Here is a 25,505-nt window from a genome sequence, read left to right on the forward strand (position 1 = left end):
TTTTTATCAAAACTTATACACATGTACATTTCTACTTCAAGGAATAAGAAACCTGCAACTATAATTTTGAATAAAACTTAGCCAATTAAAAAGTACAATATTCAGTTTCTTAAAGCATGTGAAATTATGCTTCATAAGGAGATTCAACATAATTAGGGAAGAGTATTTCAAGTTACCACTCACTATGAGCTTTAATTGAAAAAATTGTCTGCTTGATACTTCAAAATGGATCTTTAAAGAAATACTTCATCGTGCTTGCCAGATCAATCATTCCTACGAGATTAATGCAATTAATAAGTTAGTGGCATCTAGCTGGCTGCTCTTTCTTTAATCTATTAAAGGGAACAAGCAAACTTTGGGCTCAGTCAATGCCATCTTTTAGTTTTTGCTTTTTATAGTATCTAATGTGGAATGGGCAGAACTTTGCTCTAATCAAGGCCATCTCAGATAGGGGGGAAGCTCCTTAGGCATTTTTGAACCACCTCCTAGAGGTGGAAAAGAAGCAAATAGAGGGAAAGATGACTGAAAGATAAGAATTCTAAAGCTTTGCTGTTCAAGGAAAGGGAGAAGTACTACAACAGTCAATCCTCATGAGCCTGATCTTTAAACAGAATTTATGAGAAGTGGGAGCCTGGCATGTGCCACACATCAAGCCTTAAGAGACAGATCAAGAAAGCAGTGACTGAGATATCACTTGCAGACAAAAAGGTGTGGTTTAAAGCTTTAGAGATACAGCTGGAGAGATAATACATTGGAAGATTCAATTCTGGCTAATTGATATGAGAAGGAATAACCATCCCAAATACTCATGTAATACTCCATATTGGTGTCAACATAACCCAAAAGACATGGAGTTCCTCTAAGGCTAAGTCATCTGTTCTTGATGCTATTTGGTTCACATGAGAAAAAGTGAACAATCATTAAAAGAAAAGTTGGAGTATATGCTCACAACAGATTTTGTGATGTTTTTGATGGGGGTTTCCTGAATAGAAGGAAGGGTATGCTTATCGCCCCCCCCTTTTTTTTTGTAAAGTTGAAATACAGTGTTCAAAAATTCAACAACAGGAAATCAGAAATATTTAGAAAGAGACAGATAAAACTGGATTTTTGCAATATTGACTTTAACCAAGTTATTGCTTCCCCCTTCTAAGATGCTGCATGTGTCTGAATAAAGAAAAGATGTATATTCAGTATGAGATAAAGAGTGAATATTACAGTGAAAGGAGGGAAAATGAGTTCTAATATGCATAGCAGAATCATAAGCACAAGAATGATCAAATAAAGAGGTTGAAGAAAGTTATTGGAAAGAAAAAATGAGAGTAAGTGGTAAGACAAAATCGTAAGGGACAACACCACTATTATGATATGATGGGATAATTTTTCAATCGATGACCTCTGCAATGAATTGATTAAAAAGAGGAAACTATATATCAGAAATCTGAAAGGAGTGGATAATAATAAAAAAAAAAGATGTTTACAAAACAAAGACTTACAACAAACCCTATGGAATGCTTTGGATATGTCATGGGCCATGAAAAAAGATTAATCAAAACCCAAGAAGAAGGACCAGGCGTGAGTCACAAAAAAGAGGTTATCTGCAGACCTTGCATCATGAAAGATGAGTTGGTGATCTGAAAGAGGTAATGGGAGTTTAACTGGTTATCCTTAAAATGGCAGATGACATCCACTGATGTACTCTTGAGATATGGCGGTTAACCTTGAATGATATTCTAACTTTTCCCTCATATCTAAATAAGCACCTGCCTTATCATACCATCAGAAGATTATTAAGGTCTCTTCCATCAATAGGAAGTTGAGGAAGAATTCTGCTCTCAGTACCCCTATAATCATCATAAGTGCATGGCCATCAACTTACAGGCTGTTCAAATGGAAAGACTGAAAAAAAAATCTTTTGGATGGCTTAACTGATGAGGAAGAACACCCATGATATACATCAAGTTGTGAGGCAAGTGCAGGTGAGCAGAATAAAATGAAAAATGTGAAGAAAAAAATTTACCTAGCGAGTGATTTTAGCAAGGTAAATAAAGTGGATAAAGGCCTGCATGGGTAATTTTCCAACTGATATAATACTAGGGTTAAGGATGAACAAATGAAGGTCAACCATAAATGAACACTGTTTGAATATGCAACTCTCATCAGTTTATCAAGAAATTCCCCACAACAGACTCTAATATCATTAGCCATGATTTTGCTGAAGTGAAAAAGCAAGCTTTATTTACCTTTTGTTGTTTGAAAACCTTTTAGGTACAATGGTATTATTGGATTCTAGATTGGATGAATCAATTTTCTCTCAAAACATTTTTCTAGTTTTGTTAACAAGGAGGTAAAACAGCCTAAATCCAAATCAGGTTAGAGCTTTTTTAACTTGTTCTATCCCTTTGTTGATACACATAGAAAAAAAATGGTTTTGAGCTAAAAACTGACAGTCTTGAAGCCACATTCTTCAATATCTGAAGAGAAATTATTTAAAGGATTTTACTTTCTATATCATTGTTCTCAGTCTTGTGAAAAAATCAATGTCTCTTTTATTTATAATTATTGGAAGACCCCATTCTTAAGAAAGGTCCTGGTTATCCACAACCTATACAACCTCTTTCCAGGTGCTCTTACAGCTTTATGGTTGTACTACTTCCAGTTGCAGGGAAACGATGGGCTCCTTTGGCATGAAAAGTTCTTTGACACGACTGTGTACAGCCTCCCCAAAGGCAACTCATCACTTGCACTGCAACCTCATGCAGGCAGAGGCCAGCATCACTAATCTGTCTCCAACAAAAGGATGACTGATACCCAAAGAACTCCTTCCAGTACTAACAGTTGAACATATGCAACACCATCACCATAAATAATTAATGCTCCAAAGACTAGTAATAATTAGTCAGGTCCATACCTTCCCGTCGGGTTACATGGGTAAGCAACACACTTGATTCATCCCTGCAGCGCATTTCAGTTGCTTCTGACATATGGCATCTCTACATCAATTCAAAGGACAGTGGGAAAGGGCAACCAATACAAGTATGGCTAAGATACCCACTTGGAGACACTGTGCTAAGTCGTTGACTATAACAAGTATTCTTTTAAGGCACTAATTACAGTTGCTAATGATATAAGGCACCCCACATTGAAAAAGAACACTTCCAAATCTAAATGAGGGTGGGAAGAAGTAATCCAGACATGTAAGACTAGAGTCTATATACCATAAAACTTACTAGTATGGCTAGGGTTCTTCAGGGGTAAATTCATGAAACTAGCTTCACAGAACTGCTCACAGGATTTTACATAGCAGTACTCTGATAACTCTGCATAGCAACTCCCTGACAGATACCTTCACCACAACCACTGGCCCAAGTGAACCTGATGATCTACAACCTTCTACTTTAAGTGATGCAACCTCTTTTTACTTTGAGCAAGATATACAGCATTTTAAAGGACCTAGACAAAAATGAAACGAAACACTAGATGCAGTGTACTTGATTGTCTGCCTGGCAAAATGTGTGGCAATCTGCTTATAGGGGCATGTGGAAGAAAACATGCCTTTCAATGATAAAAGATTTTAGGGAATAAGATGATCACAAAGTAAATGATAAATTCCTTACTGACATCGTGAACAAAATCACTTGCAAAGAGGAGAAACTAGGACCAAAAGCTCTTGAGGAACAACTAGAGGAACATCCGTATTAACTGGCTGTGTGAGCAATGCTTAACCTTCAAGAAATTCACCACCCTGAATCATATGAGGAGAAAGAAGAAGGGTTAATGAAAAAGTGAGGACCAAAAATTATGAACAACCTACAATGTGTGATGCAATAAATGATTTCATTACAATAAAGACAAAGAACAAGCATCAAGTTAATACTATCGTTTCAGCATGTATTTCAAGAATTTTTCATAGAATTCTTTGGAAGCCAACTGGCTAGACTTACTGAGTTCTTCAAGAAGAAAAGCACTACAGCTGCTTCTCCCCTGCTCCTTCCTCACCAGCCACATGTTCTAAGGAAAACTCACTCTGATCAGTTTTACTGTCATGCAGTGAGTACAATATGAATGGAATGTTATGCAAAAATTCGCCTGTTCTTCAGTACAATAAGAATTTGATGTAATCTGTAGAGGAATTATAATACTAAAAGTAATGCAGCACAGCCAATGCAAATAAGGGAAAACCAAAAACATTAAGGGCATCAAGATAACAAAAATTGGAAACAGCAATAACTGTAAAATACTAATCCCTAAGAACATAAAAACTTAACCCACTAGCTGATGTTATCTAGCTTTACCATTTCATCATTCACACTCCAGAAGGAATCACTGTACTTTAATTACATTTACATTCACATGACACTATTGCAAAATAATATGGTAGGCATCTATGTCCTATTATTCAACAAAGTCAAGAGTAACAATTTTAGAAATCAAAAGTATATATATGTAATGGACTAAACACCCACCTGTGTCTGAGCTTGATGTCTCCTCCTTGTGGCAGGCCGGATATGATGACTCTGACATGGTAGGAATGGATCAAACTGGTTCATTCCCATCCCTGGCACATTAAGTGGAGTGACATGCACATGAGGTCGAGGTGTCACTCTGGTTTGTGTTACATTGGTTGTGCTGGTGCCACTGTAGGTAATGAAATTACTTCATTTTCAACTAATTCATTCATTGGAAATTGAAGTGTTGGTGCTTGTAAGTGCTTAGTAAAATTAAGTCTGAACTGGAGAGCTTAAAAAAAAATATATATATATAATAATAATAATTAAGAGGATCAATGTGGCTGTGAATGTGAAATTTCACATACATTAAATACTGCAACACATTCTGTGATTTAGTTACTTTTCAAAAGTAATGACACGAATTCAAAAATAAGTGCATAAGAGGACTAGAAGGAAAATCTATGGTAGGACAAGTTGCTTTTCCTTCATTCATCAAGGTGTCAAAAATTCAAGTACCAATTAGATGTTTTTCAAAGGGATGATATTTCCTTGTGATAATTTCAAAGAAACCTATGGATCTGAAACAAGTGAGTACAACTGAATAACTACACTCACCAGATAATTAATGTCTGAACTATAATTTTCATGCAATTAACTGCAAATAAATTTCATTCTTCTGAATATGCCACAATGTTTCAGGCACTATAATCAGAACATTCATGACTTCTCTGATGCTAAAGCTTTAGAAATGAAAAAAAACGATGTAAAATGTTACATGTAGAATAACAAGGTGCTCTGCTGAAACAATTTAATCTATTTATCTTAACTTATTCAAAAGGGGTGGCAAAGGTCACAGTATGAAACATGGTGGCACATGTATAATTTTCGTCAAAAAAATTTTTAGATACTGACCATCTCTGATGTCAAAAGTCCAGTAACATTAATATCACTTGTTGCAGAACTCTATTTCTTGATTTGGCAGTGAACAACCACCATATAAGGGTGCCACAGCACAGCATTAGTGCACTGCACTTTGAAAACAAGATCTGTAGGTTCAATCTCACTGATAGGTATGGCTATGTGTGCATGAGCAGATCATATCAAAGACCCCAAGCTAAGCTAAACCTTCTTGCCTGCAAAGTTGCAACCCTTCAGGAAGAGTCAGAAACACCATTAAGGATTCTAGCTTTAAGAATTACACTCACCAACTGATTGTGCTACAATAAACAACTGAATTAAAAGAATGAAGTTGCCTTAAGAATACATAAGAGGAAAGCAAAAACAGAACAGTAAGAAATGACAGTCTGGCAGATGGCAACACACTAAAAGATATGCAAATGGAAAACAGTGATCTCAGAAAGTTATAAGAAGGTGTGAGCTTGTGTGCCACACTACCAAGAAGGCTGCACTATGAATGTGGCCAAAAAACAGAACTATCAATAGGAGATATATTACGCCTCCCATGTTAGTACTGTTACAGGCAACTAAGGTAAGCTAATCTACAACTAAAACTAAATAAAAATCTATTATTAATGAGTCACCAACTTGTGTGTAGCTAACATGCAAATGGTTCTATCAGAACCTTATGCAGTAAATAACTTATCCATTTGAAACTTTCAATGCATTTCTAATGGTCATGAAAAGCATTTGTGTACAAACATCATAACTATTGATATATCAGCTGCATTTGATCAGTTCATAAAATATATAAAGCAACGGGAATTTGTAACTGCAACAGACAGTGCTTCATATTATCATATTGATAAAGAAATATACTGTCAGTAAAGTTCCTTTCTACCAAAGCAAAATGTCTGCAGCCATGCTTACCAGGAGCCAAGATTTGCAGACTGTGAGCTGGCATGAAAATCAGAAAAAAAATATGGTACGAAGTGTATTTAAAGCAGGACTCAACCAGGTGAATAGTTAAACCTTTTCTATGAGTTTATAACCACCCTCTACTAAACCTTCAAGATCCTGGTAGAGGAAAAATAAACAAACCACTGGCAATAATATCAAGTTTTAAAATTTTTTGCGTAAAATGATTGGAGTGGTTTTATTCATAAAAACAAAAATTAATAACTAGTGATTATCAATTAGTGTTATAAAGCTCTTAGACGAAAAAGTTTATTAACCCAGAAACCATTAAAAACTTTACCTTCTCAGCAAGGATCATCCAAGCTAATCAGCTACAGAATGACCCTTTTAAAACTTAGAAAGGATCAACTATCCACCGAATTTAATTCTATGTACCCAATAAAACCAGTGCTTTCCTTAACAATGATTGCTGGATTGTGTTAAGAATAGCAGGCCAATATAGCCTAAAACATATAATGCTGCCACTTGTTGATAAATAATACTCCATGTCATTAGTTATTAATGGTGTGGCCTCTTCTGCTTTTCTCATAATCAGTGATGCACTTTGGTATATCTGCAGCTGCTGAGTATTGTCCCATTGAAAAGTTATATTTATCCAGAATTATTAGTGCAAATACAAATATCTGTTACACCTATATCACAGCAACTTTCAGTAATACAATAATTTCTTTATGTTTTATATATACAATCTTCATATAAAATGTGATTAAGCAATGGTACAAGTTCATGATTACAGAATGATTTACACTGCACTAAAATTCTGAGAACACTTTTTACTAAAATTGTCCAAAACCCAAATAGATACTGTCCATAATCAAGAGAACAGTTATACAATTAAAGGTAAGGAAAAGTCATGCTCAGTATGCTATAATTTCACTTACGATATAACGTAATTTACCAAGAGTGACTACCCTCAAACTGGTGCCTCGTCAAATTCTTTTGGAAACAAAATTCTCAGGGTTATGTCTACATAAAATGATTTAAACATTAAAACTGTCATGGCTAAGGTGTATACAGGCAATTTTATAACTATATGGGGACTCTGAAAAACAACGATAGAATGTGAAGAAAGACAGCTTGAAAGGATAAGGGAGGTTCCTGGGAGTAACGAAGCAAAACTACTAAAGCTTCCAATAATTCATCTGTATTATTCATCCTTCACTATAAGTTAATAAAGCAGGCTAAAAAAAGAAAAATAAAAGAAAAAGGTCAGAGATACTTTTGTGTGATACAGTTGCAGTTTAAAGTTACAAAACCTTTAAATCATAACAGTGCAAAATTCAGAATCTAAAAGTGTAAATTCACTGAAGTTGAGGTTGCTAAAGGGTGCTTAGTCCTCCACTACTAAGACCAAAAGAGTGGGTAAGAGGACTGTTCATAACCCCTGTTATTTGAACAGCAAATAATCAGAGGCACGGAAGGGGGAGAAAGTACCTACCTGTCACATTTTAAGTGACAATGATTACCTCATGCCAACCATATTTCTAATACTGCTAACAGACATATAGTTTGGCATGACAGTAAGGAGTGTTAAAGAGACTGGGTCCCACAAGAATAAATCTCTTTCCCTATATGGTACAAATAGGTAATTACAAACTGATATTTACATACAATGTATCATATCTTCCTCACATATGTGGCAATTAGCCAAAATTCTGACATTTGGCCCAGTTACAAAAGTGAGGGGTTTTGTCTCACAATATTTACCTCAGTTCATGGTATTAGCTAAGCTTTTATACTCATTGTCAATTGCTAGCTTTCCAAGTCAATCATGCATGAATGGATAAAGGCAAGCCAGCTTGAATATGTACATGTGTATATATGTATATGTCTGAGTATGTGCATGTATGTAAATGTTGATATGTATACATATTTATTTATTTATTTATTCATTTATTTTGCTTTGTCGCTGTCTCCCGCGTTAGCGAGGTAGTGCAAAGAAACAGACGAAAGAATGGCCCAACCCACCCACATACACATATATATACATACATGTCCATCCCTGGGGATAGGGGAGAAAGAATACTTCCCACGCATTCCTCACATGTCGTTGAAGGCGACTAAAGGGGACGGGAGCGAGGGGGTTAGAAACCCTCCCCTCCTTGTATTTTAACTTTCTAAAAGGGGAAACAGAAGAAGGAGTCACGCGGGGAGTGCTCATCCTCCATGAAGGCTCAGATTAGGGTGTCTAAATGTATATGTATTTCTATTATTATTTTATCATTTTGCTTTGTCGCTGTCTCCCACGTTTGCGAGGTAGCGCAAGGAAACAGACGAAAGAAATGGCCCAACCCACCCCCATACACAATGTATATATGGATAGAGTTGTGCGCAGGAGGGTGGATGTGCTGGAAATGAGATGTAGGAAGAGAGGAAAGTGATTGGTTCTCAGTGAATGTAGGTTTGCGGCAGGGGTGTGTGATGTCTCCATGGTTGTTTAATTTGTTTATGGATGGGGTTGTTAGGGAGGTGAATGCAAGAGTTTTGGAAAGAGGGGCAAGTATGAAGTCTGTTGGGGATGAGAGAGCTTGGGAAGTGAGTCAGTTGTTGTTCGCTGATGATACAGCGCTGGTGGCTGATTCATGTGAGAAACTGCAGAAGCTGGTGACTGAGTTTGGTAAAGTGTGTGAAAGAAGAAAGTTAAGAGTAAATGTGAATAAGAGCAAGGTTATTAGGTACAGTAGGGTTGAGGGTCAAGTCAATTGGGAGGTGAGTTTGAATGGAGAAAAACTGGAGGAAGTGAAGTGTTTTAGATATCTGGGAGTGGATCTGGCAGCGGATGGAAACATGGAAGCGGAAGTGGATCATAGGGTGGGGGAGGGGGCGAAAATTCTGGGAGCCTTGAAGAATGTGTGGAAGTCGAGAACATTATCTCGGAAAGCAAAAATGGGTATGTTTGAAGGAATAGTGGTTCCAACAATGTTGTATGGTTGCGAGGCGTGGACTATGGATAGAGTTGTGTGCAGGAGGATGGATGTGCTGGAAATGAGATGTTTGAGGACAATGTGTGGTGTGAGGTGGTTTGATCGAGTAAGTAACGTAAGGGTAAGAGAGATGTGTGGAAATAAAAAGAGCGTGGTTGAGAGAGCAGAAGAGGGTGTTTTGAAATGGTTTGGTCACATGGAGAGAATGAGTGAGGAAAGATTGACCAAGAGGATATATGTGTTGGAGGTGGAGGGAAGGAGGAGAAGAGGGAGACCAAATTGGAGGTGGAAAGATGGAGTGAAAAAGATCTTGTGTGATCGGGGCCTGAACATGCAGGAGGGTGAAAGGAGGGCAAGGAATAGAGTGAATTGGAGCGATGTGGTATACCGGGGTTGACGTGCTGTCAGTGGATTGAATCAAGGCATGTAAAGCGTCTGGGGTAAACCATGGAAAGCTGTGTAGGTATGTATATTTGCGTGTGTGGACGTATGTATATACATGTGTATGGGGGGTTGGGCCATTTCTTTCATCTGTTTCCTTGCGCTACCTCGCAAACGCGGGAGACTGCGACAAAGTATAAAAAAAAAAAAAAAAAAAAATATATATACATATATATATATATATATATATATATATATATATATATATATTTTATCCCTGGGGATAGGGGATTAAGAATACTTTCCACGTATTCCCTGCGTGTCGTAGAAGGCGACTAAAAGGGGAGGGAGCGGGGGGCTGGAAATCCTCCCCTCTCTTTTTTTTTTCATTTTCCAAAAGAAGGAACAGAGGGGGCCAGGTGAGGATATTCCAAAAAAGGCCCAGTCCTCTGTTCTTAACGCTACCTCGCTAACGCGGGAAATGGCGAATAGTTTAAAAGAAAGAAAAGAAATATATATATATATATATATATATATATACTGACAGCACGTCAACCCCGGTATACTACATCGATCCAATTCACTCTATTCCTTGCTCTCCTTTCACCCTCCTGCATGTTCAGGCCCCAATCACACAAAATCTTTTTCACTCCATCTTTCCACCTCCAATTTGGTCTCCCACTTCTCAATCCCTCCACCTCCTACACATATATCCTCTTGGTCAGTCTTTCCTCGCTCATTCTCTCCCTGTGCCCAAACCATTTCAAAACACCCTCTTCTGCTCTCTCAACCACGCTCTTTTTATTTCCACACATCTCTCTTACCCTTACGTTACTTACTCGATCAAACCACCTCACACCACACATTGTCCTCAAACATCTCATTTCCAGCACATCCATCCTCCTGCGCACAACTCTATCCATAGCCCACGCCTCGCAACCATACAACATTGTTGGAACCACTATTCCTTCAAACATACCCATTTTTGCTTTCCGAGATAATGTTCTCAACTTCCACACATTCTTCAAGGCTCCCAGGATTTTTGCCCCCTCCCCCACCCTATGATCCACTTCCGCTTCCATGGTTCAATCCGCTGCCAGATCCACTCCCAGATATCTAAAACACTTTACTTCCTCCAGTTTTTCTATATTCAAACTTACCTCCCAAATGACTTGACCCTCAACCCTACTGTACCTAATTACCTTGCTCTTATTCACATTTACTCTTAACTTTCTTCTTTCACACACTTTACCAAACTCAGTCACCAGCTTCTGCAGTTTCTCACATGAATCAGCCACCAGCGCTGTATCATCAGCGAACAACAACTGACTCACTTCCCAAGCTCTCTCATCCCAACAGACTTCATACTTGCCCCTCTTTCCAAAACTCTTGCATTCACCTCCCTAACAACCCCATCCATAAACAAATTAAACAACCATGGAGACTTCACACACCCCTGCCGCAAACCTACATTCACTGAGAATCAATCACTTTCCTCTCTTCCTACACGTACACATGCCTTACATCCTCGATAAAAACTTTTCACTGCTTCTAACAACTTGCCTCCCACACCATATATTCTTAATACCTTCCACAGAGCATCTCTATCAACTCTATCATATGCCTTCTCCAGATCCATAAATGCTACATACAAATCCATTTGCTTTTCTAAGTATTTCTCACATACATTCTTCAAAGCAAACACCTGATCCACACATCCTCTACCACTTCTGAAACCACACTGCTCTTCCCCAATCTGATGCTCTGTACATGCCTTCACCCTCTCAATCAATACCCTCCCATATAATTTACCAGGAATACTCAACAAACTTATACCTCTGTAATTTGAGCACTCACTCTTATCCCCTTTGCCTTTGTACAATGGCACTATGCACGCATTCCGCCAATCCTCAGGCACCTCACCATGAGTCATACATACATTAAATAACCTTACCAACCAGTCAACAATACAGTCACCCCCCTTTTTAATAAATTCCACTGCAATACCATCCAAACCTGCTGCCTTGCCGGCTTTCATCTTCCGCAAAGCTTTCACTACCTCTTCTCTGTTTACCAAATCATTTTCCCTACCCCTCTCACTTTGCACACCACCTCGACCAAAACACCCTATATCTGCCACTCTATCATCAAACACATTCAACAAACCTTCAAAATACTCACTCCATCTCCTTCTCACATCACCACTACTTGTTTTCACCTCCCCATTTGCGCCCTTCACTGAAGTTCCCATTTGCTCCCTTGTCTTACGCACTTTATTTACCTCCTTCCAGAACATATATATATATATGCGTGTCTGTGTGTATATGTTGATATGTACATGTATATGTATGTGCAATCATGTATATATATATGTGAATATGAGTGGATGGGCCATTCTTCATCTGTTTCCTGGTGCTAACTCGCAAGTCCGGAACATTACATACATACACACGTACATATTCATACTTGCTTGCCTTCATCCATTCCCAGTGCCACCCCGCCCCACCGAAAACAGCATCACTATCCCCTCTTCAGTGAGGTAGCACCTGGAAAACAGAAAAAAAAAGCCACATTCGTTCACACAGTCTCTAGCTGTCATGTGTAATGCACCAAAACCAAAGCTCCCTTTCCAAAACCAGGCCCCGCAGACCTTTTCATTGTTTTACCCTTGACGCTTCACATGCCCTGGTTCAGTCCATTGACAGCACGTCAACCCCGGTATACCACATCGTTCCAATTCACTTTATTCCTTGCATGCCTCTCACCCTCCTTATGTTCAGACCCCAATAGCTCAAAATCATTTTCACTCCATCCTTCCACCTCCAATTTGGTTTTCTGCTTCTTGTTCCCTTCACCTTTGACACATAGGTCCTCTTTGTCAATCTTTCCTCATTCATTCTCTCCATATGTCCAAACCATTTCAACACACTCTCTTCTGATCTCTCAACCACACTCTTTTTATTTCTACATATCTCCCTTACCCTTTCATTACTTACTCGATCAAACCAACTCACACCACACACTGTCTCAGCCATTTCATTTCCAACACATTCACTCTCATCCATACAACCCTATCTATGGCCCATGCCTCGCAACCATGTTACTTTGTTGGAACTGCTATTCCTTCAAACATACCCATTTTTGCTCCAACATAATGTTCTCTCCTCCCACAAATCAAACTTCATTTATCCCAGAACCTTCGCCCCCTCCCCCACCCTGTGACTTGCTTCTGCTTCCATGGTTCCATCCACTGCTAAGTCCACTCCCAAATACCTAAAACATTTCACTTCCTCCAATTCTTCTCCATTCAAACTTAAATCCCAATCAACTTGTCCATCAACCCTACTGAACCTAATAACCTTGCTCTTATTCACATCATTATTCTACTTGATCACCATTTCCTGTGTCAGTGAGGTAGCAACAGGAAACAGACAAAGAATGGCCCATCCACTCATTTTTTTTATTTTTATTTTATTATACTTTGTCACTGTCTCCCGCGTTTGCGAGGTAGCGCAAGGAAACAGACGAAAGAAATGGCCCAACCCCCCCCCATACACATGTATATACATACGTCCACACACGCAAATATACATACCTACACAGCTTTCCATGGTTTACCCCAGACGCTTCACATGCCTTGATTCAATCCACTGACAGCACATCAACCCTGGTATACTCAATCGCTCCAATTCACTCTATTCCTTGCTCTCCTTTCACCCTCCTGCATGTTCAGGCCCCGATCACACAAAATCTTTTTCACTCCATCTTTCCACCTCCAATTTGGTCTCCCTCTTCTCCTCGTTCCCTCCACCTCCGACACATATATCCTCTTGGTCAAGTCTTTCCTCACTCATTCTCTCCATGTGCCCAAACCACTTCAAAACACCCTCTTCTGCTCTCTCAACCACGCTCTTTTTATTTCCACACATCTCTCTTACCCTTACGTTACTTACTCGATCAAACCACCTCACACCACACATTGTCCTCAAACATCTCATTTCCAGCACATCCATCCTCCTGCGCACAACTCTATCCATAGCCCACGCCTCGCAACCATACAACATTGTTGGAACCACTATTCCTTCAAACATACCCATTTTTGCTTTCCGAGATAATGTTCTCAACTTCCACACATTCTTCAAGGCTCCCAGGATTTTTGCCCCCTCCCCCACCCTATGATCCACTTCCGCTTCCATGGTTCAATCCGCTGCCAGATCCACTCCCAGATATCTAAAACACTTTACTTCCTCCAGTTTTTCTATATTCAAACTTACCTCCCAAATGACTTGACCCTCAACCCTACTGTACCTAATTACCTTGCTCTTATTCACATTTACTCTTAACTTTCTTCTTTCACACACTTTACCAAACTCAGTCACCAGCTTCTGCAGTTTCTCACATGAATCAGCCACCAGCGCTGTATCATCAGCGAACAACAACTGACTCACTTCCCAAGCTCTCTCATCCCAACAGACTTCATACTTGCCCCTCTTTCCAAAACTCTTGCATTCACCTCCCTAACAACCCCATCCATAAACAAATTAAACAACCATGGAGACTTCACACACCCCTGCCGCAAACCTACATTCACTGAGAATCAATCACTTTCCTCTCTTCCTACACGTACACATGCCTTACATCCTCGATAAAAACTTTTCACTGCTTCTAACAACTTGCCTCCCACACCATATATTCTTAATACCTTCCACAGAGCATCTCTATCAACTCTATCATATGCCTTCTCCAGATCCATAAATGCTACATACAAATCCATTTGCTTTTCTAAGTATTTCTCACATACATTCTTCAAAGCAAACACCTGATCCACACATCCTCTACCACTTCTGAAACCACACTGCTCTTCCCCAATCTGATGCTCTGTACATGCCTTCACCCTCTCAATCAATACCCTCCCATATAATTTACCAGGAATACTCAACAAACTTATACCTCTGTAATTTGAGCACTCACTCTTATCCCCTTTGCCTTTGTACAATGGCACTATGCACGCATTCCGCCAATCCTCAGGCACCTCACCATGAGTCATACATACATTAAATAACCTTACCAACCAGTCAACAATACAGTCACCCCCCTTTTTAATAAATTCCACTGCAATACCATCCAAACCTGCTGCCTTGCCGGCTTTCATCTTCCGCAAAGCTTTCACTACCTCTTCTCTGTTTACCAAATCATTTTCCCTACCCCTCTCACTTTGCACACCACCTCGACCAAAACACCCTATATCTGCCACTCTATCATCAAACACATTCAACAAACCTTCAAAATACTCACTCCATCTCCTTCTCACATCACCACTACTTGTTTTCACCTCCCCATTTGCGCCCTTCACTGAAGTTCCCATTTGCTCCCTTGTCTTACGCACTTTATTTACCTCCTTCCAGAACATATATATATATATGCGTGTCTGTGTGTATATGTTGATATGTACATGTATATGTATGTGCAATCATGTATATATATATGTGAATATGAGTGGATGGGCCATTCTTCATCTGTTTCCTGGTGCTAACTCGCAAGTCCGGAACATTACATACATACACACGTACATATTCATACTTGCTTGCCTTCATCCATTCCCAGTGCCACCCCGCCCCACCGAAAACAGCATCACTATCCCCTCTTCAGTGAGGTAGCACCTGGAAAACAGAAAAAAAAGCCACATTCGTTCACACAGTCTCTAGCTGTCATGTGTAATGCACCAAAACCAAAGCTCCCTTTCCAAAACCAGGCCCCGCAGACCTTTTCATTGTTTTACCCTTGACGCTTCACATGCCCTGGTTCAGTCCATTGACAGCACGTCAACCCCGGTATACCACATCGTTCCAATTCACTTTATTCCTTGCATGCCTCTCACCCTCCTTATGTTCAGACCCCAATAGCTCAAAATCATTTTCACTCCATCCTTCCACCTCCAATTTGGTTTTCTGCTTCTTGTTCCCTTCACCTTTGACACATAGGTCCTCTTTGTCAATCTTTCCTCATTCATTCTCTCCATATGTCCAAACCATTTCAACACACTCTCTTCTGATCTCTCAACCACACTCTTTTTATTTCTACATATCTCCCTTACCCTTTCATTACTTACTCGATCAAACCAACTCACACCACACACTGTCTCAGCCATTTCATTTCCAACACATTCACTCTCATCCATACAACCCTATCTATGGCCCATGCCTCGCAACCATGTTACTTTGTTGGAACTGCTATTCCTTCAAACATACCCATTTTTGCTCCAACATAATGTTCTCTCCTCCCACAAATCAAACTTCATTTATCCCAGAACCTTCGCCCCCTCCCCCACCCTGTGACTTGCTTCTGCTTCCATGGTTCCATCCACTGCTAAGTCCACTCCCAAATACCTAAAACATTTCACTTCCTCCAATTCTTCTCCATTCAAACTTAAATCCCAATCAACTTGTCCATCAACCCTACTGAACCTAATAACCTTGCTCTTATTCACATCATTATTCTACTTGATCACCATTTCCTGTGTCAGTGAGGTAGCAACAGGAAACAGACAAAGAATGGCCCATCCACTCATTTTTTTTATTTTTATTTTATTATACTTTGTCACTGTCTCCCGCGTTTGCGAGGTAGCGCAAGGAAACAGACGAAAGAAATGGCCCAACCCCCCCCCATACACATGTATATACATACGTCCACACACGCAAATATACATACCTACACAGCTTTCCATGGTTTACCCCAGACGCTTCACATGCCTTGATTCAATCCACTGACAGCACATCAACCCTGGTATACCACATCGCTCCAATTCACTCTATTCCTTGCCCTCCTTTCACCCTCCTGCATGTTCAGGCCCCGATCACACAAAATCTTTTTCACTCCATCTTTCCACCTCCAATTTGGTCTCCCTCTTCTCCTCGTTCCCTCCACCTCCGACACATATATCCTCTTGGTCAATCTTTCCTCACTCATTCTCTCCATGTGCCCAAACCACTTCAAAACACCCTCTTCTGCTCTCTCAACCACGCTCTTTTTATTTCCACACATCTCTCTTACCCTTACGTTACTCACTCGATCAAACCACCTCACACCACACATTGTCCTCAAACATCTCATTTCCAGCACATCCATCCTCCTGCGCACAACTCTATCCATAGCCCACGCCTCGCAACCATACAACATTGTTGGAACCACTATTCCTTCAAACATACCCATTTTTGCTTTCCGAGATAATGTACTCGACTTCCACACATTCTTCAAGGCCCCCAGAATTTTCGCCCCCTCCCCCACCCTATGATCCACTTCCGCTTCCATGGTTGCATCTGCTGCCAGATCCACTCCCAGATATCTAAAACACTTCACTTCCTCCAGTTTTTCTCCATTCAAACTCACCTCCCAATTGACTTGACCCTCAACCCTACTGTACCTAATAACCTTGCTCTTATTCACATTTACTCTTAACTTTCTTCTTCCACACACTTTACCAAACTTAGTCACCAGCTTCTGCAGTTTCTCACATGAATCAGCCACCAGCGCTGTATCATCAGCGAACAACAACTGACTCACTTCCCAAGCTCTCTCAGCCCCAACAGACTTCATACTTGCCCCCCTTTCCAAAACTCTTGCATTTACCTCCCTAACAACCCCATCCATAAACAAATTAAACAACCATGGAGACATCACACACCCCTGCCGCAAACCTACATTCACTGAGAACCAATCACTTTCCTCTCTTCCTACACGTACACATGCCTTACATCCTCGATAAAAACTTTTCACTGCTTCTAACAACTTTCCTCCCACACCATATATTCTTAATACCTTCCACAGAGCATCTCTATCAACTCTATCATATGCCTTCTCCAGATCCATAAATGTTACATACAAATCAATTTGCTTTTCTAAGTATTTATCACATACATTCTTCAAAGCAAACACCTGATCCACACATCCTCTACCACTTCTGAAACCACACTGCTCTTCCCCAATCTGATGCTCTGTACATGCCTTCACCCTCTCAATCAATACCCTCCCATATAATTTACCAGGAATACTCAACAAACTTATACCTCTGTAATTTGAGCACTCACTCTTATCCCCTTTGCCTTTGTACAATGGCACTATGCACGCATTCCGCCAATCCTCAGGCACCTCACCATGAGTCATACATACATTAAATAACCTTACCAACCAGTCAACAATACAATCACCCCCTTTTTTAATAAATTCCACTGCAATACCATCCAAACCTGCTGCCTTGCCGGCTTTCATCTTCCAAAAGCTTTCACTACCTCTTCTCTGTTTACCAAATCATTTTCCCTAACCCTCTAACATTGCACACCACCTCGACCAAAACACCCGATATCGGCCACTCTATCATCAATCACATTCAACAAACCTTCAAAATACTCACTCCATCTCCTTCTCACATCACCACTACTTGTTATCACCTCCCCATTTGCGCCCTTCACTGAAGTTCCCATTTGCTCCCTTGTCTTACGCACTTTATTTACCTCCTTCCAGAACATCTTTTTATTCTCCCTAAAATCTAATGATACTCTCTCACCCCAACTCTCATTTGCCCTTTTTTTCACCTCTTGCACCTTTCTCTTGACCTCCTGTCCCTTTCTTTTATACATCTCCCACTCAATTGCATTTTTTCCCTGCAAAAATCGTCCAAATGCCTCTCTCTTCTCTTTCACTAATACTCTTACTTCTTCATCCCACCACTCACTACCCTTTCTAATCAACCCACCTCCCACTCTTCTCATGCCACAAGCATCTTTTGTGCAATCCATCACTGATTCCCTAAATACATCCCATTCCTCCCCCACTCCCCTTACTTCCATTGTTCTCACCTTTTTCCATTCTGTACTCAGTCTCTCCTGGTACTTCCTCACACAGGTCTCCTTCCCAAGCTCACTTACTCTCACCACCCTCTTCACCCCAACATTCACTCTTCTTTTCTGAAAACCCATACAAATCTTCACCTTAGCCTCCACAAGATAATGATCAGACATCCCTCCAGTTGCACCTCTCAGCACATTAACATCCAAAAGTCTCTCTTTCGCACGCCTGTCAATTAACACGTAATCCAATAACGCTCTCTGGCCATCTCTCCTACTTAGATAAGTATACTTATGTATATCTCGCTTTTTAAACCAGGTATTCCCAATCATCAGTCCTTTTTCAGCAAATAAATCTACAAGCTCTTCACCATTTCCATTTACAACACTGAACACCCCATGTATACCAATTATTCCCTCAACTGCCACATTACTCACCTTTGAATTCAAATCACCCATCACTATAACCCGGTCAACTTGTCAATCAACTTGTCCATCAAGCCTACTGAACCTAATAACCTTGCTCTTATTCACATCATTATTCTACTTGATCACCGTTTCCTGTGTCAGTGAGGTAGCAACAGGAAACAGACAAAGAATGGCCCATCCACTCATATACACATATATATACACACATTATATATATGTGTCTATGAATGCAAGTGGAGGTGTCTTTCTTTGTTTCCTGGCACTACCTTGCTAATGCAGGCTACAGCAATCAAGGAGGAAAAAATGTGTGGAATGCGAGAACAATATCTCAGAAAGCAAAAATGGGTATGTTTGAAGGAATAGTGGTTCCAACAATGTTATATGGTTGAGAGGCGTAGGCTATAGATAGGGTTGTGCGGAGGAGGGTAGATGTGCTGGAAATGAGATGTTTGAGGACAATATATGGTGTGAGGTGGTTTGATTAAGTAGTGAAAGGGTAAGAGAGATGTTGGTAATAAAAAGAGTGTGGCTGAGACACCAGAAGAGGATGTATTGAAATGGTTTGGTCACATGGAGAGAATGAGTGAGGAAAGATTGACAAAGAGGATATATGTGTCAGATGTGGAGGGAACAAGAAGTGGGAGACCAAAGTGAGGTGGAAGGATGGAGTGAAAAAGATTTTGAGCGATTGGGGCCTGAACATGCAGGAGGGTGAGAGGCGTGCAAGAAATAGAATGAATTGGAATGATGTGGTATACTGGGGTTGATGTGCTGTCAATGGATTGAACCAGGGCATGTGAAGTGTCTGGGGTAAACCATGGAAAGTTTTGTGGGCCTGGATGTGGAAAGGGAGCTGTGGTTTCAGTGCATTATACATGACAGCTAGAGACTGAGTGTGAACGAATGTGGCCTCTGTTGTATTTTCCTAGTGCCACCTCACGTGCGTGCAGGGGGAGGAGGGGGTGTCATTTCATGTGTGGCAGGGTGGCGACAGGAATGAATAAAAGGCAGCAAGTATGAATTATGTGCATCTGTATATATGTATACATCTGTGTATGTGTATATAATTATACGTTGAAATGTATAGGTATGTATATGTGCGTGTGTGGATGTGTATGCATATACATGTGTATGTGGGTGGGTTGAGCCATTCTTTCGAATGTTTCCTTGTGCTAACTCGCTAATGCAGGAGACTGTGACAAAGTATATAAATACATAAATAATATTTTTTTGTATATATTTGCCATTTCCTACTTCAGAGAGGTAGCATCAGGAACAGGTGACCAAGACTCAGAGGAAAAAATCCTCATTTGGCCTGCATTTCTGTTCCGTCTTTTGGAAAAGTAAAATAGGAGGGGAGTATTTATAGCCCCCACTGCTCCCACTCCATTTAATTACCTTCTACTGCTTAGCTTTTGGTGAAGACGACAAATATGGCTTTAATGAGATGGCCTAAATTAGTTCACTCAGCTGCCCATGCCATCTCAGAAAACAGAGATGATTCTTTCATTCTACTGAATGATTTCCCAGAGCACTTTTGCATCATACACAAGCATATTGTTGGTGGTAAATAGCATAAATATATTTAAATATATTATATCTTTTACGATAAAAATCAAAGAGAGAGAGACTGGGAGTCACACTCTACCCTAATTTTACACACTGGAGATAACATGGATATCTTTTGAAATATTATACCTTTCAAATTCTGGCACAAGGAATGGTGGAGTAACAGACACCTAAAGACTCTGCAAGACAGAGAACTATCCTCAAGAACTAACTGAGAATGTTTCAGGTGATTACACGCTCAAGGGAAAATTCAATGCAACAAAGCTGCTGAGCTCCAAACAATACAGAAGGAAGCAGATGGAAGATTACTGCTCCACACTCATCATCCAGCAAAAAATGGACATAAAACTTGCAATTACATGTAGTGATACAGATGTTAAAATACTGACCATTCAGCAACACATCAGTGCCAAACTCTTACTGGTCTCTGGCTCTCATTTGAAACAGCACTTGACTGATGTTGGCCAGCTTTCAGACAGATGAGGTTGCACATTCAATAAGTCTCATGACCAGCATATTTAATGGCAAGGGAAAGAAAGTAGTTCTTTAGTTCTTGACTTTACTGAGAATGATGAGGTTGCTGTATGACCCACGAATATGCTAGGACAAAACTGCAAGCTAGTGAAGAAGTGTACTCAATCTGTGAACAGTTGAACATTCACCTAATGAAGACAAATAACATAAATGAAGCACAGTATGAACTTTTCTGTATCAAGAACCCCAGTCACATCAAAAGTCCAACAATGGATGTAACAAAAACCACAGACCATGCAAATTATGAATTTCCTTGTCTTGATGGACATGGATGGGTGCTGAACCGAAATGACCTCTATCTGTTGGACAGACAAAGATCTTACACCCAAGAAGCTCAGTGAGTACACACATCGTGGTAGCAAATCATCTCGTTTTACAAATGCTGTAATTGTAAATCTGCAGGACTTACATACAACAGTGTATGTTGTTGCCCTTCTACTTACAGAACACAATCAGGCCAGAAATAAAGGGAAATTGTTCTGATGAAAATGACACAGACGATTAGTAGTTGATTGCAACAACTCATTATTCACAGATGCACAAATTTCAATGCCTATATCCTTTATAAGTTTTAAGAATGTTACATACATAGAGCACAATGACATAATGATTGTATTATGATGAAAAAAATATATTTTCAGATAGAAGAGTGACATCTCATAAACACAAAATGGAAATTTGTTTTAAAGTTTGCTGTGAAAGGAGTGCAAGGTTTACAATACATTAAAGATGCATAAAACTGTGTATTTGATAAAATCTTAGCAGGGTGTTTTGAAGATTAGTTTTTAATATATTTCAACAAAAGTGGGTTATTTGGTTTTTGAAAGTCTAACAAATTAGCACATTAAAAGTATTTTCACTTACAAGGACTTTAACTACTAATACCAGACTGGCATTGTACCTTTGTCGTAAACAGACATTTCAAAATGAATGTTGTTTATGTAAATATATGAAAATGAAATACAGAAGATGAAATGCATTTTTTAACAACACTAAGTAAAAATATGTGCCACTCAGATAACTATATTTTCATGTTTTGTCTGATAAATATGGGACCATATCTGACATCCTCTTTGGATGGCTATGAAAGCATACATGCAAGAAGTGGTGGGAACAAAGAAAAAAGTACGGAACTATGAAGGAGGTGGAATAATAAAGTCAAAGATGCCTTAAGGGGTTCATGGGCCTAAAGTGAACTGCAGTGATGTGGTATATAAGGGTCAGTGTGCTGTCAATAGGCTGAACCAGGGCATGTGAAATGGTGAAATAAAAAACAGAAAGGTTAGGGGAGCCTGGATGTGGAAAAGACCCTCTGGTTTCGGTGCATTATACATGTCTGCTAGAAAGTGGATGTAAACAAATGAGTCCACTTCTCCATCTGCTTCTGGCACTACCTTGACAATGCATGTAAGGTGAATATGTATGAAAACAAGTGATCACAATTCTTTAAAGCTTCCTTACAGATAATTTTTAAAGAATTTGATGAACTGAGTAGGATGGTCAACATTTTTCAAAAATGAATGTATTTCAGGTGATAGCTGACCTGGAAACAGTATATAATTTCCTTCATTTTGGTACTAAAAAAAAAAGCCAAATCAAGGGGCAGCAAAGCATAAATTTAGGGGAATCATGCAACAGACTATTAATCAAATTCCATGATACCTAACTCAGGAAATATTTTCTAAAATTAAAGAAAAAATGTTGCTATACAAGTAGAAACAAAAGTTATTCTAATACACTACATTTTATATATAACAGGATGGTGGTGAAGCTTGCTTAAATAAGTGGGTTGAGGTGGAGGGGAAAGTAGTGGAGTTAAGTGGAAAAAGGGGTAGAATCTTCTGCCTCTTCATCAACAGATGGAACTGCAGATAAAATTGGACGTGTAGGCTCTTGTGTCTTCTACTGCTGCTTCAGACAAATTTTGGAACAATCTGCAGACTGCTTAACTGTGTTTCTTTTCTTTCAATGATAAAGATCTTTAGAACAATGGATAGGATTAACCACTACATCTAACAGCCTGGGGAATGGAATTTCTCCTGGGATCATCCTTGCTGACAACAGCCACTGCTCTTTCATTAAGCTGAAAAGCCTTTGACATTTGTGTTGTAATTAGCACTAACTAGGGTAATGGTTCACCAAAGAGAATTTTTTTCCAAGTCAGCCTCATCCAATTCATCAAAACCAATTTCTTTTACAATGTTAACAATATCTCATGGAACAACATAGTTCCCTTGGTGCCTGATTCAAAATATGGCAGTGCAATTTCATGACCTTAGCAAATTATAAACATAAATTTGCAACTTGGAGCAAATGACTAAGGGAATTAAAGGGAAACAGCATTAATTGGGACAATGTCATAAGAGGCTTACCTGTTCAGTTTGCCATAATAATATTCCCTTCTAAACAGCATGGATATCTGAACATTAACTTAAGGATGATCCAGTTCTCGCCAAGTCATAACAAAAGGCAAGAAGCCTGACACAAACAGCAAAGGCAAATCATCCAGAACAGAGGGGTGGGGGTAAATGCTTTCTGTATATTGGCTGTGCATCTCTGAACTGGTGCTACAGGATACAACTAGATGCTTAGTAACTGCAGAATTCACTCATTCTATGATGTTCTATGCTACTGGCTGTCCAGGTGTTCTCTCTTGAGAGGTCAGAGAAGTAAACAGCCCATATAGCTCACTTGTCAGTTTGAGGAAAGTAATTGCAATTATTAAAAGATGTAGGAATAACATATAAAAGGCTGGTTTATAATGGGTTAGTAAGCAAATAAAATGTACATAAAGGGTAGGGCTATTAATATTGATCAGATACACCAATATACTTGACCATCATACTACTTTTAAAATCATACTTTACATATAATCCTATCAATTTTTACAACTATGCCATCTGGATTTGTAGTCTTTTACTGAGGCATCATCAGATGATGCTCAACTGAATAACATTTCCATTATCAAACACTGTTAAGGCAACATCAGCCCATCTCACAAAATTTTGTTTAACATCATTCTAATGAAACATATACAGATATATAAAACATACCTATTACCAGCAGCCTGGCTATTGCGCCCCGAGCCTGTACTCTGAACACCAGGGCCAGCTGATGAAGAACTAGCAGCAGTGGAGGAGGAAGAGCTGGAGGTAGTGGCTGTGGAGGATGAGGACGAAGTAGAAGTTGTAGCAGTGGAGACACCACCAAGGCGGACTCCAAGTTGATTGGTAATTGAAGAAACAATATTCTGGATAAGTTCTGGTGGAGGAGCTGATCCTCCTAAAAGTGAAGAAAATGTTAGGAGGTTAACAATATTGCTAAAATGGTATAAACACAAACTCATAAAGCCTTCAACATGAATATTAAATCCATGTTTATGAGCTCTTCACTTGCAACAGTATCACATGAAATAATTTGCACAACCCTTTAACACCGAGTCTTTATTAATGACTCTTTCTAACAAAGCCCTTTCAATAAACAAACTTCATCTGGTTGCAGATGGCAGTTGTAGAGTACTGCAATATCATTCCTCCATTTATTTTATTAAAAGGAATATTTACAATGAAAGTTCAAACAAGTTAGCACCCTAAGCAAATAGGATAACAGGAAAATTCAGACACTAAAGTTCTAATAATCCTGTACTGTAGAAATACAACAGAAAAACTGAGAAAATGAAAAATAAATCATGCCATACTGTATTTTATAAATGAAATGAAAAGTTTGAGGACAATATGTGGTGTGAGGTGGTTTGACTGAGGATGTAATGAAAGGGTAAGAGAGATGTGTGGTAGTATAAAGAGTGTTGTTTAAAAGGCACAAGGGGATGTGTTGAAATGGTTTGGAGAGAATGAGTGAGGACAGGTTGACAAAGAGGATATACGACTCAGAGGTGGAGGGAAAAAGGAGAAGCAGGACACCAAATTGGAGGTGGAAGGATGGAGTGCAAAGGATTTTGAACGATCAGGTCCTGAACATTCAGGAGGGTGAAAGGGGTGTAAGGAATAGAGTGAATTGGAATGATGTGGTATACCAGGGTCGACGTGCTGCCAATGGACTGAACCAGCACGTCGACCCCGGTATACCACATTGTTTCAATTCACTCTATTCCTTACATGCCTTTCACCCTCCTGTATGTTCAGGCCCCAATCATTCTATCTTACCACCTCCAATTTGGTCTCCCACTTCTCCTTGTTCCCTCCACCTCTGACACATATATCCTCTTTGTCAATCTTTCCTCATGCATTCTCTCCATGTGACCAAACCATTTCAATACACCCTCTTTTGCTCTCTCAACCACACTCATTCTATTACCACACATCTCTCTTACCCTTTCATTACTTACTCAATCAAACCACCTCACACCACATACTGTCCTAAAACATTTCATTTCCAACACATCCACCATCCTCTCCATGTGACCAAACCATTTCAATACACCCTCTTTTGCTCTCTCAACCACACTCATTCTATTACCACACATCTCTCTTACCCTTTCATTACTT

The 25,505-nt window shown here is 39.5% G+C and overlaps 1 protein-coding gene across 12 annotated transcripts in view; it reads right to left on the bottom strand.

The window, feature by feature from the left end:
* LOC139755383 (uncharacterized) overlaps positions 1–25,505 on the bottom strand; it is a 102,489-nt gene that overhangs the window by 38,620 nt on the left and 38,364 nt on the right. For 6 of the 12 annotated variants that reach the window (XM_071673619.1, XM_071673621.1, XM_071673614.1 and 3 more), the window contains exons 12-14: positions 24,054–24,282; positions 6,276–6,302; positions 4,464–4,635 (exon numbers count right to left, since the gene is read on the bottom strand). In XM_071673619.1, the coding sequence (XP_071529720.1) occupies positions 4,464–4,635; positions 6,276–6,302; positions 24,054–24,282 (428 nt within the window). The remainder of the gene's footprint in view (positions 1–4,463; positions 4,636–6,275; positions 6,303–24,053; positions 24,283–25,505) is intronic. The other 6 variants (XM_071673622.1, XM_071673615.1, XM_071673624.1 and 3 more) reach the window with 1 other exon arrangement.

Source organism: Panulirus ornatus, chromosome 19, assembly GCF_036320965.1.
Source record: "Panulirus ornatus isolate Po-2019 chromosome 19, ASM3632096v1, whole genome shotgun sequence".
Taxonomy (NCBI): Eukaryota; Metazoa; Arthropoda; class Malacostraca; order Decapoda; family Palinuridae; genus Panulirus; species Panulirus ornatus.